The following is a 19870-nucleotide window of genomic DNA, read 5'->3' as shown; positions in this document are numbered from 1 at the left end:
GTGACATTTAAGCAAAAAACTGAAAGAAAAAACAAACAAAAAGGGAAAAAGCAAGCCATGAGGTATCAGAGGGAAAGCATTCCAGATAGAGTCAACAGCAAGTACAGAAGTATGTCCGAAGTACTTAAAGAGTAGTGAGAAATTCAGTATGGCTGGACAGAATGAAAGGGGTAGAAAATAGTTCAAATCAGACAGAAGGAGACACCTGAGAAGAAAAGATCCTATATAGGACTTGTCGGTATTAGGAAGAGTTTTGGCATGTACTCTGAGTGAAATGGGAGGCAATTAGGTTTTGAGCAGAGGAAGGACACAATCTGACTTACATTTTAATAGATCCAATGTGTTCAGAATTAAAGGAAACAGAGTAAAAACAAAAGAAGAAACAAACAAACAAGAAGACCAATTAGTTACCTATTACACCAATATAAATAACAGATGACAGTCTCTTGGTCATGGAAGATATGTTTGGATTCTGGATATATTTGAAGGAAGACCCGACAAGATTTGCTGACAGATTAGATGTGATGTGTATGAAAAAGAGAAAGAAAAAGACAAAGAAAAAGAAAAAGAAAAAAAAAAAGACAGGACTCAAAGATGATACCAAGTTTTCTAGCAGAGCAACTCATGGAACTGTTATTAACTCAATTAGGAAAGACATGAAAGGCAAATATTAAGAAAGAATATCAGTAGTTCAATTTTGGACATGTTAAGTTTGCAATACCTATCCAGAAAGAGATATCAAGTAGGCAGTTTGATATGTGGGTCTGGAATTATGGAGAGAGATCCAGGCTGAAGATATAAACTTGAGGATCATTAGAATATACAAGATAGTAAAAGTCAAGAGAAGGAAAATCAAAGGCAAATTCCTGGAAGACATCAATGGGTTAAAAGGTGGAGGACGAGGAGAAACAAGCAAATCAGGCTGAGGTGTACAGACTACAAAGGCAGCGGGAAAATCAGGTGAGTGAGTGATATCCTAAAAGCAACATGGAGACAGAATTTTGGAGGAGAGAGTTTTCCATTGGGTCAAATATTGCTGAAAGGTTAAATAAAATGAGATGTATGAAATTATGTTCAGACTCATTAAAGTGAAAATCAGTGGTAACCTTGAAAAAACAATTCTGGAGTAGTGAAGATCGGAAAGGGAAAATTGCTACAATGAATTCAAGAGTGGATGGGAGAGAAATCAGGATCAAAGAGTGAAGAAGGCTCTTTAAGGATTTATAGCTAAGTGGAATGATCATCATTGATCTAATTTTCTATTATTGCTGTAGTTTTCAATTGTTACATAAGGATTATGTAGTATTTTTGTAATATTTTGAAGTCTTAAAAATTGCATACATGTAACACTAGTTTTTTTTTTTTTAATGCCAGACCAAGGTACTAAATAACTCACGAAATTATACAATGAGAAGACTCCTTAAAATTTTCTAGATATATAATATTATATAAGCTGATTACCATTTTTCTCATGCTTAGAAAGACCACAGAAAAACTAAATTTCAAGGGCAGTATTTCATGCTTGATAAAAATTATTGACCTCTAAGGGCACCTGGGTGGCCCAGTCCATGAAGTATCCAACTCTTGATGTCGGCTCAGGTCATGATCTCTAGGGTCATGAGATGGAGCACTGCATCGAGTTCTGCACTGACAGCATGGAGCCTCCTTGGGATTCTCTCTCTCCCTCTCTCTCTGCCCCTCCCCCACTCATGTGCGCATGCTCTCTCTCTCTCAAAATAAACATTTTTAAAAAGTCACCTAACTCTAGGATATTTTATACTATCCAAAGTAATTAGCATATTAAAATTTTATACACAGAACTAAAAGGGGGTGAGAATGCAGAAAATATTCCTACTTTGTAAACTGAATTGTCATAATTGCATAACATGAAGGCACTGTGGAAAAATTTGGTGTGGTGCATGTTGAAATATGTTCTCTTTAAAAAGGAAGGATAGGGGCGCCTGGGTGGCGCAGTCGGTTAAGCGTCCGACTTCAGCCAGGTCACGATCTCACGGTCCGTGGGTTCGAGCCCCGCGTCAGGCTCTGGGCTGATGGCTCAGAGCCTGGAGCCTGCTTCCGATTCTGTGTCTCCCTCTCTCTCTGCCCCTCCCCCGTTCATGCTCTGTCTCTCTCTGTCCCAAAAATAAATAAACGTTGAAAAAAAAAAAAAAAAATTAAAAAGGAAGGATAATGGCATCCAAGCAAGGTACCTTTATAAAAACGATTCATTGCATTATCAGCATTTTTGTTTATAGCACAGGGGTCATCAAATGTTTATGTAGAATATGAGACAAGTTGCCATGTGAAACCTCTTGGCAATATTCAGATTAAGTTGAGGGTCCAACATTTGAGCACTCATGCACTGGGAAACAAAACCAAAAATCTAATAACTAGCAATTTTGTTGGTAATGAAGTAGACTGCCAGTGTAGCAGGGAACTTCCTTTTGCAATTCAGTAGATATTAAAAGTATTCTAACAAAATGTGCATAAGACATGACATCAAACCAAATGCTTTAAATATACTTTGTTAAACCATCAGTACACTGTAAACCAAATTTCATTTTTTAAAATGGTCACATACTCCATTATTTTATAGAAGTGAAAATTTACTTCCTTATTAATGGATATTTAGCCTGTCTCTGGGGCTCCTAGGTGGTTCAGTCCGGTGAGCATCCGACTATTGATATTGGCTCAGGTCATGATCTTGTGGTCGTGAGATCGAGCCCTGTGTTGGCCTCTGCACTGTTACCATGGTGTCTGCTTATGATTCTTGCTCTCCCTCTGTCTCTGCCCCTCCCCAATGCACACATTCTCTGTCTCTCTCTCAAAATAAGTAAATAAACATTTAGGCTATCTTCAATTTTTTGATATGGGAATGCTATAATAAATATCCTTAACATATACACGTAACATATTTATGTAAGTAACCTTAAAATATCTATCCTATTTTGTATACATAATAAATGTCCTTACAGTGTGTGTGTGTGTTTATAGAAGTCTTGTTTTCCTGGAGGATCCAGTCCTGGCAATGAAGCCACTGGAATAACGGGATGACCTATCTGAAAATTTTTTTCATGTTTTTTTTTTTTTTTAATTTTTTTTTTCAACGTTTATTTATTTTTGGGACAGAGAGAGACAGAGCATGAACGGGGGAGGGGCAGAGAGAGAGGGAGACACAGAATCGGAAACAGGCTCCAGACTCCGAGCCGTCAGCCCAGAGCCTGACGCGGGGCTCGAACTCCCGGACCGCGAGATCGTGACCTGGCTGAAGTTGGACGCTTAACCGACTGCGCCACCCAGGCGCCCCATCATGTTTTATCATTTATTTTTGACAGTGACAGAGACAGAGCACAAGCAGGGGAGTGGCAGAGAGAGAGGGAGAGACACATAATCTGAAGCAAGCTCCAGGCTCTGAGCTGTCAGCACAGAGCTTGACGCAAGGCTCAAACTCATGAAGTGCGAGATCACAACCTGAGCCGAAGTTGGACCCTTAACCAACTAAGCTGCCCAGGTGCAACGACATATCTGAAATTTTGAAACACACTGCTAAATGACCCTTCAGAAAGGATTTACCAACTTCATCTAGCCACAGTGAATAAGAATGTCATTTTCCTCACATTTCCTAACTTTGATTATTTTTTATTTTTTATTTTTTATTTTTTTAAATGTTTTTTATTTATTTTTGAGACAGAGAGAGACAGAGCATGAGCAGGGGAGGGGCAGAGAGAGAGGGAGACACAGAATCCAAAGCAGGCTCCAGGCTCTGAGCTGTCAGCACAGAGCCCGACGCAGGGCTCGAACTCACAGACTGTGAGATCATGACCTGAGCTGAAGTCGGACACTTAACCGACTGAGCCACCCAGGCGCCCCACTTTGATTATTTTTTAATAAAATATTTATCACTATGACTGCAAAAAATGGTATCTCATTATTTACATTTTTCTGATTACCACATAGGATGAAATATCTCCACGAAAAATACGAAACTTGTTCATCATGAACATCAGCTCAAACTATAAAAGTTTGTTGCATAGGAAAATAACAATTACCTACTATTTAAATATTGCTATGGCTTACCTATCAGAATCTTTATTTTCTGTAACAGGAAATTGATGGTTATCAGTTTTTCCATTCTTTCTTTGTTGAATTAATCCAGCAGCTGCAGCATCATGTATGTTTTCTGATACTTCCATGTCACTACTTCTGTGCTTCTTTTTTTCTTCAACCTTTAATGGAACTTGATACTAAAGGTAATTGTTACTTTAGTCAATAAAAAGAAGTTTTTTCATTAATTTTATCAGTTGACAGTTTGTCATAATTTTAATTGATAAACATTTTGTGTTTAGTTTATCATTACATGTAATTATAATTTTTATAAAGTCGGCTGCATTTCTGTTTGAATAAAAAAAGCAGAATTTTCCAAAATTTCTAAAAGGGCTTTCTTAATTTTGTACTCTTATTCATATCCACACTTTGCTACCGAAAATTCCCCACCCCACCCCCACCCCATCTGACCAAGAAATACAAAGAAATAAAAAGACAAAGACAAAATTTGTCCTTTCCTATCCTTACCACCTGGGTTTTACACAACAGCCAGATTTAAAACATGTGACATTGAGGTGCTCCAGTAACAAAAACAGGAAGCTTTCCTCTTTCTGCACGAAGCTATTCTTTCCCTGACTGCCTTTTATAATTCTTTTTAATTTGGATCCCAAGGTTCTCAAAAAAAGTAACAGTGTTCCCTAAAATTTACAAAGGAAGGTTTGCCACAACACAAAAGGAACAGAGTGAAAAGGATGTTAGGCTGGAATTCTGGGAAATTAGTAATGCTCCCTGAATTTCACATTCAACAACCATAAAATTTTATAGGGAGAGGGTATAAAAGTAATTATCAACTTTAAACCCATTTTCTACTGATAATTCGAGTAAAACTAAAAAAGGTTAAATTTGTCCAAAGTTCCTGAAGTGGCATTACCTAGCATTTTATGGCACCAAAAGAGATGATACAATTCTTTAATGCTGAATCAGATAAATGACCACAAATTCATTAAACTAATAGGATACCTTAAAAGTATGACTTTGGCACAGTAAATTAATACCTTCATAGGGGACGAGGACATTAGCTACTTTTTCTTTTAAAGAAGGATATCTCTAGATTTTGTCTATTTCTAAACTCCACACATCTCAAAACTCAGTTTTCTCCCTTGGAGTTAAATACCGAAGGTTTGCTGAAGGCTTATGCTACCTACATGGTAAAAATCATACATGTCAAAATGTGTCATACTTTATTAAACATAAAGTCAAAGTTTGACTCAACAGAAACATCTGAGAATGATGATTTAAAAAGTGTGAAAAAAAGTGGTGATAATACAAATATTTGTTATTAAAACTATCTCAAAGTGGTCATGTTGAAATCTAAGTTCCAAGGTTGTGAGTAAAGCAGAGAAGACTGCATGTATTTGTGGGGAGTAAGCTTAGGAATTCCCTGAGCCTGCACTGATGGGTTAACAAGACATAAAGAATTACAAAGCCATAGGATGCTCACACCCAAGTTTCGGTAAACAAGATTAGGCAAATAAGATGAGAGAAGTGGGGCAAAGGGCCCCAGAATAGAGAGGAGGGCAAAGGCCCCCATACAAAGGTGTATGAGGTAAGCAAGATTAGGTATTCAGGGCAAAAATGCCCCCCAATTTAGTATTATAGCAGAAAGCTGCTTTCACAGGAAGGAAGGACCAAATTAGGTAAACAGGTAAATAGGGCTATAGGCTACAGGCTGCAGGGTAAAGATGCCCAGAGGGGAGCTAATTAGCAAAAGAAAGGTGCCTTGTGGATCCTCAAGTAGCATCTGTCTTATCCCCTAGACTAGCTAAGATAAACAGATAAGGTGCTCAGGTGGGCTGTTAACAACCATCTGCCAGGCACCAGGATTTTGTTTTATATTGACCCAAACCCCTAACACCCTATATCTTCAAACCCCCTTTCCCTCATGCCCATGAATTCATGTTCACAGATTTACTGTCTCTTTGTGCACGTCAATCACCATGTTTGGAAGCCTTCTGATCCTAATAACAACAGAGCAAGGACCCTTAATTGGGGCTCTTGTGTTCTCCGGACATTAGCCATCTCTCCCATTTTAATCCTGCATCCCGCTGTCTTGCTAGACAAGAAAGAACCCTAGACCCAGGGTCTACTGACACATACTGAAGCAATTCTGGCTGGGAACATTTGTTTATATTCCTTCTCTTAGTTATTGCTTCCTTCCCCTTTTATTGTTTATGGAAATGCAATTTATATTTAAGCCAATAGATTAAAAAAAACCCTGGAGATTATGTTTTTTAAGCAGTGTCTTTATGATTATTCTGGTTCATGAGGTCACATGGTACTTATATAGCTAATTAGTTTCCCAGTTCATATGCTACTTGGAAGACTGACACAGAAACTTTAAGGAAAACAAATCATGTTTTCCTGAACTCCTATTTGTTAGATAGCAGAAATAATCTATTTCCAGACACAATTACTTATTTAGACAATTCCATTTTATACAAACTCCTTTTCCCTTAAGTGGAAAATCAGAATGGATCGATAATTGCTAAAAAGAAAAAAACAAGAGTAACAGCAAGGGGGACCTCTATCTCTTTTGGAAGTTGAACTTTCACTTTTTCCAAAGCCAGGAACTCTACTTGTGACATGCCTATCTCATTCTTAAACCTTTACATATCTGGATGTAATTCTTCACTTAAATATACTTTAGAGGGGCGCCTGGGTGGCGCAGTCGGTTAAGCGTCCGACTTCAGCCAGGTCACGATCTCTCGGTCCGTGAGTTCGAGCCCCGCATCGGGCTCTGGGTTGATGGCTCAGAGCCTGGAGCCTGTTTCCGATTCTGTGTCTCCCTCTCTCTCTGCCCCTCGCCCGTTCATGCTCTGTCTCTCTCTGTCCCAAAAATAAATAAACATTGAAAAAAAAAATTTTTTTAAATAAAAAAAAAAATATATACTTTAGATGCTGGAAAACTAGATGGTGAAGAACTCACAATTTCTAATTCAGACTTAACACTTTTATAGTTATGAGTACTGTCATTATCTGCATATAATGGCTTCTGGAAAAAGTCTTGTATTGGTTTTGTTTTGTGTTTGTGACAGCAGAAATATCATGCCTTTTTGTCTGAATCACATGTTTCATCACATCGGAGCAGGCAAGCCACAAACCAAAAAGGCTCTCTGAATCACTAGACTGAGGTATATGTCCAATGTCTAATTTACAGTCGGTGGTATTTTGGTCCATATTTTTTGCCATTTGCAAGTCAAACTCTTGGCCTTCTTTCACTTTAAATGTAACTAGTGGGTTCCTTGCTTTTTTATTTTCTATATCATTATAAAAATTCTCATTGTTGTTAAAAAGATGCTCAATGTCTGGTTTGTTCTCATCTTCATAGTCTGATTTACTTTTTTTTTTTAATATGAAATTTATTGTCAAATTGGTTTTCATACCACGCCCAGTGCTCATCCCAACAGGTGCCCTCCTCAATGCCCATCACCCACCCTCCCCTCCCTCCCACCCCCCATCAACCCTCAGTGTATTCTCAGTTTGTAAGAGTCTCTTATGGTTTGGCTCTCTCCCTAAGATTTTTTTTTTTTCCTTCCCCTCCCCCATGGGTTTCTGCTAAGTTTCTCAGGATCCACAGAAGTGTGAAAACATATGGTATCTGTCTTTCTCTGTATGACTTATTTCACTTAGCATAACACTCTCCAGTTCATCCACGTTGCTACAAAAGGCCATATTTCATTCTTTCTCATTGCCAAGTAGTATTCCATTGTGTATATAAACCACAATTTCTTTATCCATTCGTCAGTTGATGGACATTTAGGCTCTTACCATAATTTGGCGATTGTTGAAAGTGCTGCTATAAACACTGGGGTACACGTGCCCCTACGCATCAGCACTCCTATATCCCTTGGGTAAATTCCTAGCAGTGCTATTGCTGGGTCATGGGGTAGATCTATTTTTAATTTTTTGAGGAACCTCCACACTGTTTTCCAGAGTGGCTGCACCAGTTTGCATTCCCAACAGTGCAAGAGGGTTCTTGTTTCTCCACATCCTCCCCAGCATCTATAGTCTCCTGATTTGTTCATTTTAGCCACTCTGACTGGCGTAAGGTGATATCTCAGTGTGGTTTTGATTTGTATTTCCCTGATGATTTACTTTCATTTAAAGAAAGCGTAGAAGATGACTGGCAAGCATATTCTGGGGACCCAGAGTATGAATGAGAGAGAATGACATTTTCAAGACTAGGCTCTTTTTGTTCAGGAAATGCCTGAAATACTATTGAGACAGACACTCCAAATGCATCTTCTTCCTCACAATCAAGTAAATTCCTAGCAGTGCTATTGATGGGTTATAGGGTAGATCTATTTTTTTTTTTTTTTGAGGAACATTATTTGTCCAATTAGAAGGTGTTTCCTTTAAGTTGGCTCCTTCTTTAGAGTGACCATGTGGTGGTTCTTCTTCAAGATAAGTAGGAATTCTGTACTGTTAACAAATTTCACCAAACTTCTGCTTTAACTCACTGGTAATGAGTTTTTACCTATTTTTCCACTCTAATTTGCCTTGTTTGATCCACATTTCCTCCAAGTTTTGCATAGAAGCACGTCCTGAATATACAGATATATCATGCTCTCTATCACATTCCTTATTCATTTCTGGTTCTTGAGTCATTTTTTGCAGATGCAAAAACGGACAGTTAATTTCCTTGTTTTGATTTTCAGATGTCTTTTCTGCCGGGATACATGTTTGTAAAATAACCTTATCCTTAAGTAATCAAGTATGGACAAAGAAAAATTAGAAAATAATCAAAATTTAACCGTTAAATTTTTTAATCTATGTTTAGCTGTTCCCAAATCACTGGATTGTAACTTCCTGTAAGAAGTGAAAAATAACTTGCCTTAGCCTAAGACAGAAGAAAAACATGAACTCATAAACTTAATTTTGTCAGTTTTTTGAACTAAACAATTCATTACATGTTAAATCTACCAAAAAATAAATTAGATGACTTTTAATGTTGCAAACTTTAAAAACATTTTACCTTACCATCCCTTAAATAATGAGCCCTAAAGTGCATTTGAGTATTTTTTTAAAGACTAATAACTAGAGAATAGGCAAACTTAAAATTATTAGCAGCCAAAATCAATTAATATCAATGAGAAAGAAAATTCAAATTGTATACTATAATGGTGGTGTACATCAATACAGATTATCTACTTGTACCCAGCTCTGATATATTGTAATGTCCACTGAGAGTGGATAAGAAAACTGTTAATAATACTTACTGAGCTCCTATGCTGAAATGAAATAACTTAAAAACCTATTGTGTATAACCCATCCTATAGGGTGTGATTCTACAATAGGCAGTTGTGTTCATTTTATGACCCCATTCTCTGAAGTCAACTACAAAGAGACCAAAGTTGGAATATACATCTTTAATCTTGGCATTAGTGACTGGCAATATGAAACTGCACATTTTGAACCACTGAAAATAATTACTCCTTCTACATGAATCTAAGTCAGTGGTCATCATTGTTATATTGCTCATAATTTCAACTGCTTAAACATATGATTCAATATTTGATGTTAGTTACAATAATGGAAGAAGCAAACAAAATTCAGGAATTTTTTTTTTTGCCTCAATTCCAAGGATAAAGTTTAGCTATAAGTTACTATAAATTCTAACAATATTTTAAGTTTTGTAACTTATAAAATTTTATAAAAACTAAATACTAAGTTATAATCTATCAACTTCAAATGCTCATTCAAAAGATAATTTCACTTGAACTGTATCACATTATCAAAGCAAGGAAAACAATATAAAATCGGAAATTTAACGTTTTACATACCTGTGGGTGGTTATTTTCACTTCCATCAAGCCTTTCTCGCTCTTCCACTGATGTTAATTCTAAGTCTAGGTCTGCTGACAAATACATATACTTAGTTAAAATAGATTACTCAGAATGGTTAGATAAAAGCTATAACCTTCATAAAAATAGAAAATAACATTTTATCAATTGAAAGCTTAAATTAATCTTTACCTGAATATTTACTTCTTTTTTTTTTAATTTTTTTCTAATGTTTATTTATTTTTGAAGGAAAGAGAGACAGAGCATGAGCAGGGGAGGGGCAGAGAAAGAGGGAGACACAGAATCCGAAATGGGCTCCAGGCTCTGAGCTGTCAGCACAGATCCCGACGTGGGGCTTGCACTCACAAACCAAGAGATCATGACCTGAGCTGAAATCGGTCGCTTAACCGACTGAGCCACCCAGGTGGCCCCTGAATATTTACTTCTTTAAGAAATACTTATAATTATCTAAAACTTCAACAAACCATTTGGGAAATACTAGATGTCACCAGCTTAAATGCATACAAACATCTCAAAGATTCATTCACAAATCCATCCACTAACATCAATGAACAAAACAATCAGAAACAAAACAAAAATTTTAAAAAACAGTAGAAACATATAAAGTCACAACACACTTGTAACAGTACCTCTTTAATAACACACTAAGATTCAACTACAACATTATTCATGGTTTCCAAAATTACTATTACTTTTTATGCTTTTATCAGTGTATACCCTTTCTATAGGTGTATGTTCCTGATAAGTAAACATTCCTGAAATGTTTTCCTCCACTATTTGACAATTTTCTTCCCATCTTTTAGGACTCAGACTGCTTGCTATGTAGAGTCATCCTTGTTAATGGCTATCTTTCCCCAGATAAATAGGTGTCTCTTTCTCTGGGGCTACCTTAGTACTTTATAGATTTTTCTAGTGTATCTTCACCACCTGAACTGTAAATTATTTCTTTACGTATCTTCTACTTTTGCTCCTGGACTGTATGGGATAATCTCTTAAATCATCTTTGTGTCAACAGCCTTTATTTATTTTATGCAGTAATTATTTACGGAGTTCCCACTAAGTACTAAGCACCTAGGTTTAGAGAAACATGTAGATAAAAGGTGTCAGGAATGGCTTTTCAAGAGAGAATGACTGAGCTAAGACTCCAACATTGAGGTTAGCAAGATTCAAAGGTGTTAGAAGGCAGAAAAAGGGGAGAGCATGCAAGGCCTTAGCAAGACAGGGAGAGAAGCACATGCCAGGGTAACTATTTGTCCAAAATACAGGGATCAAAGAGGAAGACATCACCAGCAGTTCAGAATGCCAGAGAAAAAAGCAGACAGTAGAAAGGTGTAAAGATGGAGAGTTAGGCAGAAGTCTAGATTATGAGAGCCTTATATATAATTTTAAGATGCCTGGACATAAATATGTTTTCAACAGTAGCTCATGGTCCTCTTTGCATTTGAGACAAATCACTCTAAATACTGTGGGGAAGGATGAATTTGAATGGCATAGTAATAAAAGATGGGAGATGAATTAGAAGGCAGTAATATAAAATAAAGATGATGCACATCCAAATCAACAGAATGGTTCCAGAAATACTCAGGATATAAAATTATTAGGACCCAGCACAGACTAAATCTGTATTAAATGAATAAACACACAATCTTCAGTCCCTGGAGAACTCTGTTCATAACTTTATAAAAAGGCATAAGTAAGAAATGATCTATATGAACTGGTTTAAGCTGCTTGTATTTATTTTGTAATTTTTCTATTTCATATCCTTCTATGTGTTACAGAAGCCTGTGTAGGTGTTTTGTTTTGAAAGTCCTGCCTCTGGGATCTACCAAGCTCATGAAGAAGTAACAGCAAACAAGTCACTTGTATATTAAATAACTCTGGATTTATAGCCTATACTCACTACTCTAGGAAAGAGCTCAAAATCTTTTGAGAATACATGTTAATTTTAGAAATCAAGAAAGAAAAGAACATAAAACTACAGAGGTGAAAAAAATATTGTACAATTTATTAGTACAGACCTGATCAAATGACTGAAAAGGGGCACTGGTACATAAAGTAGAACACACATTAGATGTCATTAATCAATAGACTGAGTATCTTAGTAGAATTAAAATTGGTTTTCCAAGGGGAGCCTGGGTGGCTCAGTCGGTTGAGCATCCGACTTCGGCTCAGGTCATGATCTCAGTCTGTGAGGTCGAGCCCCGCCCGCATTAGGCTCTGTGCTGACAGCTCAAGGCCTGGAACCTGCTTCAGATTCTGTGTCTCCCTCTCTCTCTGCCCCTCCCCTGCTCATGCTCTCTCTCTCAAAAATAAATAAAAATATTTAAAAAAAAAATTTTAAAGATACTATTTAAAAAAAATTGGTTTTCCATATATTATTTTTAAATAATACAGCACTCTTTAAGACCAATATTCCTTGTGAACTATTTATTCATTAAAAATAATAAAACAAGGCGACAGACTATGTGTACATAGCTGAGAAGATGATACTATGTGATAAATTCTCAGTGATTCAATTTTAACATTTTGTTTGGGAAGGTGCTTTTTTTGTTACAGTGATTATAGTATGACCGATACTTGTGAATTTAGAGCTATAAAAATAAAGCTAAGAAACTATGTTTTGAGTAGTCAATCTTTAGATCCGTACATAGTTTTTCCAACTAGTCTGAAAGTTCTAAATATAATCCTGCTACCCATTCTCCAGTGTACACTAAATGCTAGCCTAAAATAAATTAATTTCTCCATGTCTCTTTGCTATCTGTATGTTGCTTTAGTCAAAGGAAGAATGCAAATGTATTGCTAAAAATACTCTGGTTGTAGGTTACCTAAAAAGAATAAACACAAATTAAATTTTGCCACAAAATTATTTTCAAAAAACCACAACTATGGTGAAGCCACGAAGAGGTTGAATTCTCTATGCTTCATTACCTTCTTTGCTCTCTCTGTTTTCTGGTAACTGTGATTCACTCAGGTCATGGAGTGTACAATTACCTAACAGCAGCACAGTTCCAATATTAATCTTTTCTTTATCTACTAAGGTTATCGGTCCAGAATCTGTGGATGCTGACTGATTTTTGATCATTGGTTGTGATACAAATGGGCATTTATCATCAACCTTCAAATTCTTGGATGTTTGACAAGTCTCATTACCGAAGTTCAAACTAGTAGACTCCCAATCCGAAAAATCTGAAAACAAAGTTTCATTTATTAGAATGCAAACAGTAATACATACTTGACTAATTTGTATCAATTCTTTCCTCAGAGAAGCAGTTCCATATCCTCCTCTCCCTCCAAACACACTACTACTCCTTCAGAGCTTATTGTATTTTACATGTCCTATATTTGACATTCACATAGATAAATTTAACTAGTCTCTCATTTTTTCTTTTTAATTCTCTACCATTATATACTTCGATTCATTCAAGCAACTCTATTACATATTCTGTATCTCATAAAAGCTTTATTTATTAATAATTAAGACTGCTCAAGGTTATGAATATTTTAGTAACAAAATCTATGTCTAACCATTTATTTTATGTTTAAATATGCACTGTGTGTTCTAAAGACATGGGTTTTTAAAAAAACTTTTAATGAATGGTACTACTTTAATCACAATGAAATGGTCTTTCCTCAATGTACCAATATCATCAGAATTCAATTTTTAAGCCTTGGCTAAACATAAATTTATACGGAAACAAAAGCCTTGAGTGACATAATTATTGCCATGTAAAAACAGGATAAGTCTCAGTCGACACTAGATCCAAAAAATAGTGCCATGAGACAGAAAATGAATATGTAACAAAAATATATATTTTTTTAAAAAAAGCAAGATTGTCTGATTTAAACCTCTTAAGACAAGTGAAAGAAAGAAAATCAGAAGTGGAACTTAAATGTCCATTTCATCACAAAGGCCCCTTTATCATTTCACATCCATGAACCCTGTATATGGTTTAAAACAGTTCTCCAGTGTCATCTGAAAATCCCTGGAGTCCCAGATCCATCCATTCAGGCAGTCCAAGAGGTCAAAACTATTTTCACAATAATATTAAATATTATTTGACATTTTCATTCTCATTTTCATATTAAGTGTACAATGGAGTCTTCTAAAGATATGATATGCAATAGTATCACAACTGTGGGTCATAGGTCTAATGGCTAACAGAATATATGACTGTGTATACCTGTATTTTAAATGTTTCTAATATTGTAAATACCCACATATGCAACCCACTTAAACAGAAGTTCTTTGGAATTCCCAATAATTTTTAAATGATATAAAAGGACTATAAAGCCAAAAAGCTTCAGAATTACTGTTTTAAAAGATTGTATCTACTAAATATAAAAAATAATTACTTCCCCCATTTTTAATAATCAAAGACATCATACATACATACACACATACACAAATACACACAGTCTGCTAAGCAGAACATATTTGGCTTAAACTGTTATTTAGATAACATGAAATCAAGTTAAAACACAATGGACATGTTAACAAGTGAAGCTTTACTCTAGGTAAAGGTCAGAATTCAAATAAGCATTTTGAACACTGGAAAAATCTAAGAGTCTAATAATTAATATTAGGAATATTTAGGATTCCAAAATAAAACAAGAAACATGAACTAAAGCTTATATTTTTTAAATCTCTTTTTCCTATGCTTGTAAATATCTTTTCTTCAAACATGGATACCAACAATGACATCTACCTTATTTATGTCAAATCCTTCAACTAAATGTGCCACCAAAAAAAATGAGGAATAAGAGCATTTCAAATATTTTAGTGTACTTCTTTCCACTGTTAAATTTGTATTGTAAAATTTACCTGATCTGGATGTCTGTATATCCTTCATTCCTACTGTTTTATCAGAAAAAGAATCTTCCACTTCAACGGTAGGCTGAATGGGTATTAAAACAATAAGATTAAGACATAATGTACATCTCACACAGTCTGTAGTTAAAAATTCAGGATAAAAATATAGAAGTTTTACCTTCAAGTGAGGATATTTGTCAGGAGGATCTAAAAAGCAAAAGGGACAAATAGTCAATTATATGTAAATATGAAAGCCAACTATACATTCATGCAGTTAGTACTGAGCTGAATCCTCATGCTTCGCTTTGAAAATGATTACATTAGGTTTTGGTGTTTTATTTTTGGGGGGCCAGGCAGGTGGGTTAAGACAGTGACAAGACAGAAAAATGAACGCATTATACATACTGAAGAAAAAATAGGAATATAGACTCCACAGAACATGCAGTTAGGATGTCAAAAGTTAAGATTATGTTTCAAATGACTAACTAAAATAGAAAAGTGCACATGTACCAATGTGAACATGCTGACTGATGTAAAGAAAAGCAATCTTGAATTAGAGGAACAATTCATGACCCTGAGAGGATAAATGTGAAAGCCGATGGCAGAATGCAACAGCATACCCTTAATGTGCAGTACAGCAAAATCATTTATACCATTATACTACAAGTATTTACCATGTTCTTCAATTTGTCCTATAATTTAGTCAGTACACAGTTGTGATGACGGTTCAGTTGAATGCATAATTTCTTTCTCATCAGAGCAAGTGTACTGAATTGATCAGCTTGGATATATACTTGTAGAATAACAGTTAATAAAAGTATTCATTTTTGTTCATACCCATGTGGGTTACTGGTATGCCTACATTTCTTGTATCCTCTAGTTTAGCCATCTTAAAGTTTCTTGATCCACTCATGCAAGAAGGTATATAAAACACATCTAAGAAATAATGTATAATAAGCTTTTAATATGGAAATATGATTACCAAAAGGGAAAAATAAAATTAATTGCCACAAAATTTTTAGATACCAAAAATCTTTTCTATTTCAAAATCAGCATCATATTTACTGAAAATAACCATTTTAGCATTTAGGGAATTAACCCTATCACTTCTTTTGTTTCCAAAATTAGTTTGATTTGGTAGATCATGTAAGCCTTTAAAAAAGGCTTTTACAAAATAGCTATCATATCATGGGGTACCTAGGTGACTCAGTCGGTGGAGCATCCAACTTCAACTCAGGTTATGATCTCATAGTTTGTGGGTTCAAGCCCTGCACTGGGCTCTGTGCTGACAGCTCAGAGCCTGGAGCCTGCTTCAGATTCTGTGTCTCCCTCCCTCTCTCTGCCCCTCCCCTGCTTGCCCTCTGTCTCACGCTCAAATAAACATTAAAAAATTTTTAAAAATAGCTATCATATAATAAATTAGCTGTCTTAAAAAAATAACAGCCAATGCTTCCATATTCAAATTAATCTCATTTGAATAATGAATACCAATGCAACATGTATCTTTGATGTCTAAGAGATCTGAGGAGGATAAATGAGTGGCTAGGTTTTACCCCAATTCTAGCACTCCACTTGCTTTTAGTATTCTTTGGAGTAGCTGTGATCTAATCTTCTGATTTAGTGCACATGTACTCCAGCCATCTAACGTGAATTCTCTCGAGTTTCCTCCTCAACTCCAAAGTTTCCTAGCTAACACACCATGCATTCCTCTCTCTTTCTGTTCACCAGTCCTCCTTCTCAACAGTAATTTCTGGATCTATGGTCTTGAATGTTCCACTTTTATATTCTTGTTATGGATTATCTCTACCACATTTTTCCCCTTTGTTTAGCAGGAGTATCTTACATCTATACCCTCTATACCCACTATCAACTCCCCCAAAATGTTTATTCATTTTTGAAAGACAGAGAGAGACAAAGCACAAGCAGGGGTGGGGCGGAGAGAGGGGTTGGGGACACAGAATCCGAAGCAGGCTCCAGGCTCCAAGCTGTCAGCACAGAGCCTGATGCAGGGCCCAAACTCACGAACCGCGAGATCACGACCTGAGCCCAGAGGCCGACGCTCAACCGACCAAGCCACTCAGGTGCCTCCAAAAAATTTTGTTTTTAATGTATATCTTTCACACAGATAGAGACAGAGTATGAGCGGGGGAGAGGCAGAGAGAGACAAACACACAGAATCTGAAGCAGGCTTCAGGCTCTGAGCTGTCAGCACAGAGCCTGACATGGGGCTTGAATCCACGAACTGAGATCATGACCTGAGCTGAAGTCGGACACTCAGCCAACTGAGCCACCCAGGCGCCCTAAAAGTCATAAACTTTCTAATGGAACTTTTTATCAGAGCTATAGCTTCCTTGATGTCTCCCTAACTGACCCTCTTTCCAATTCTCTTATTTTGCACTAAATGATAACTCTCTTATGAAGTACCTCCAATTTGATATGGCATTAAAGTATGTACATTTATCGCTGACTATAAATGCATAAGTTCATCCATGGTAGATAGGACATAACTCTGCATCATCAGCTGTCAGTCCTTAATGTCTTCCCAACAAAGAGGATAACAGTAAGAGTGGGAAAATTTTGGTATGCTACTCTGACAAATTCTAGTACTGGAAGCTCACCTTACAGTATTCCTACATTTCAAATAGCCTGCTATTCCTTTTAAAGAACTAGTGTATTTTACCACCTTCCAGTAGAAACACTATAAACACCTGCTTACTTTCCTTTATTTATTCCCTGTAGTCTCCACTGTTCTCATCATTCCCTCTTTGGCTCTTTTCTTATTTCCTGAGGTTCCTTAGGTCTTACAGTATCTTGAAAGGGAACTAGTCATTTAGCTCCTTTGGTGGCACTCTCAATTTAATCTGTTGCTGACACCACATAAGATACAACTTATCTCCTTTTCACATCTCTTTCTCTTTACTATGCATTTAATAGGTGATTTTCTTTAGATATTAGAATATATCAGTATTCCTGTTTTAAATCAACAATCTGTCCAATGACCTCTTAGTAAAATACAGTTCTTACCTTCTACTTGTCCATTTAATATACTTTGCCCTTTCTGATCCACAGCTCCAGATAAATGAGGAACATATTTGTTTGGACTCTCAGACATACTCTGTTAAAATTAGCATCAATAATGAGTTGTGTAAAGATTTCCTAATCCTTTTCTAAGAAAATATCTGAATTTCCGATTTTAATAACAATCAGACTTAAAAATAAGAAAAACATATTGAAAACCAAAACATTTAAATAGAAAACCTCATATATGCTCTCTTGATTAAGTGTACCTTTTAATCTTCATTTGGCTATTGACTCTGTACACTGAACATGGAAGGCCAGAATACTTTCATAGACAGAAGACTGACTTATATGCACGTTTCAAAAAGGAACTAACAAAACACCTTACTTTGCATTCCCAATCAAAATAAAAGGACATTTAAAATAAGTATTTAAATAAATTCTTTAGGGGCGCCTGGGTGGCTCAGTCGGTTAAGCGTCTGACTTCAGCTCAGGTCATGATCTCACAATGCGTGGGCTCGAGCCCCACGTCAGGCTCTGTGCTGACAGCTCAGAGCCTGGAGCCTGCTTTGGATTCTGTGTCTCCCTCTCTCTCTGCCCTTCCTCCACTCACGTGTTCTCTCTTTCAAAAATAAATAAACATTAAAAAAAAATTTTTAAACAAATTCTTTAAAAGTATACTTGCTATAAATTTAAACTGCTTCTAATAGAATGGCAGACATTTGTTTTAGTGTTAATTGATATCTCATATGATAAGAAACTTTGGAGTATATCATGTTGAGTATAAACATGTTGTAGCTGCTGCTTCATTTAGGTAAACAAAGGCTTGAAATTTTTATTGATGAAAGAAGGGTTGGATCGAATGGCAAAGTAGTAAGAAAAACTTTTCTTCAAATTATGGTTAACTAATAGTAAAAAAATTTTAGATATGGGTATGAAACTCTTCAAAAAGTGTTGTAAGCTTTTAAAAGGCAAATATAAGAACATTTATTTACTAATCACCTAAAATGTGCCAAGCACTTATCTCAGTATGCACATTTTCTTTTCTACACACAACAATGATTATGATGATGGAGTGGGTCTTCCTACTTCTTGGTCACTCTAAGACATTAGAGTAAAATGATGATCCGTGGTTCTCTCTGTCCAGAATGCCCCTCGCCAAGATCTTCACATGACTGGTCCTTCTCATCTTTCACTTGGCAGCTTTTGCCACACTCAGATCTTTTCTGACTACCAAAATTCCTACTCCCACTCTCATCCTCATCCTCACTACAAACTCCCCCAATACTCTCTAACCTAACATTCTCCATTTTCTTTCTAGGAAGCATTTATACTGACTTACAACGGATTGCTGTTTACTTACTTTTCTGCTCCGACCACCACAACCTAACCCCTCAACTTGTACACTCAGTATCTAACTGCTTGGTACGCAGTCAGTATATAAGGACAAATTTATTAAGGTCAAAACATTTGCAATAATCTCATTGAGAAGATCTCAAAAGTACCAAATCACTATACTGTTGACCCTTGAACAAACCAAGGGTTAAGGGCTCTGATGGCCATGCACTCGAAAATCCACAAATATCAAAAACGTAGCTACTAATCTACTGAATTTCCTACTTTAAAAGCAATTAGACGAGGCACCTGGGTGGCTCAGTCAGTTGAGTGTCCAACTTCGGCTCAGATCATGATCTCACGGTTCGTGAGTTCAAGCCCCGTGTCGAGCTCTGTGCTGACAGCTCAGAGCCTGGATCCTGCTTCCGATTCTGTGTCTCCCTCTCTCTCTGCCCCTCCCCCACTCACAATGTGTCTCTCTCTGTCACTCAAAAATGAATAAACGTTAAAAACTTTTTAAAAATAAATAAAAGCAAAAGCAATTAGACTTAAAAATCAAAAAGTATATATTAAAAACCAGAATATTAAAGCAGAAGCCCTCTAATCTACCTGTTAATCCTCATTCGGCCATTAACTCTGTAAATTGAGCATGGGAGGTCAGAGTTACTATAATGAAATGCTGACCTTACCAGTAATATAAACAGTCGATTAACACATGTTTTCTATGTTATATGTATTAAATACTGTATTCTTACACTATAAACCAAAGAAAAGGTTATTAAGAAAATCGTAAGGAAGC

General features: G+C 36.2%; 1 protein-coding gene across 4 annotated transcripts in view; it reads right to left on the bottom strand.

The window, feature by feature from the left end:
* The window catches only part of ANKRD26 (ankyrin repeat domain 26), a 113566-nt gene that overhangs the window by 45568 nt on the left and 48128 nt on the right, over positions 1 to 19870 (bottom strand). For 3 of the 4 annotated variants that reach the window (XM_030321162.1, XM_030321159.1, XM_030321161.1), the window contains exons 12-18: positions 17743 to 17833; positions 15556 to 15654; positions 14897 to 14925; positions 14731 to 14803; positions 12837 to 13094; positions 9888 to 9961; positions 4078 to 4244 (exon numbers count right to left, since the gene is read on the bottom strand). In XM_030321162.1, coding sequence (XP_030177022.1) covers positions 4078 to 4244; positions 9888 to 9961; positions 12837 to 13094; positions 14731 to 14803; positions 14897 to 14925; positions 15556 to 15654; positions 17743 to 17833 — 791 coding nt within the window. The remainder of the gene's footprint in view (positions 1 to 4077; positions 4245 to 9887; positions 9962 to 12836; positions 13095 to 14730; positions 14804 to 14896; positions 14926 to 15555; positions 15655 to 17742; positions 17834 to 19870) is intronic. The other variant, XM_030321160.1, reaches the window with a different exon arrangement.

Source organism: Lynx canadensis, chromosome B4, assembly GCF_007474595.2.
Source record: "Lynx canadensis isolate LIC74 chromosome B4, mLynCan4.pri.v2, whole genome shotgun sequence".
Classification (NCBI taxonomy): domain Eukaryota; kingdom Metazoa; phylum Chordata; class Mammalia; order Carnivora; family Felidae; genus Lynx; species Lynx canadensis.
The sequence above is the reverse complement of the archived record's forward strand: the minus strand, read 5'-3'. Positions and strand labels throughout refer to the sequence as shown.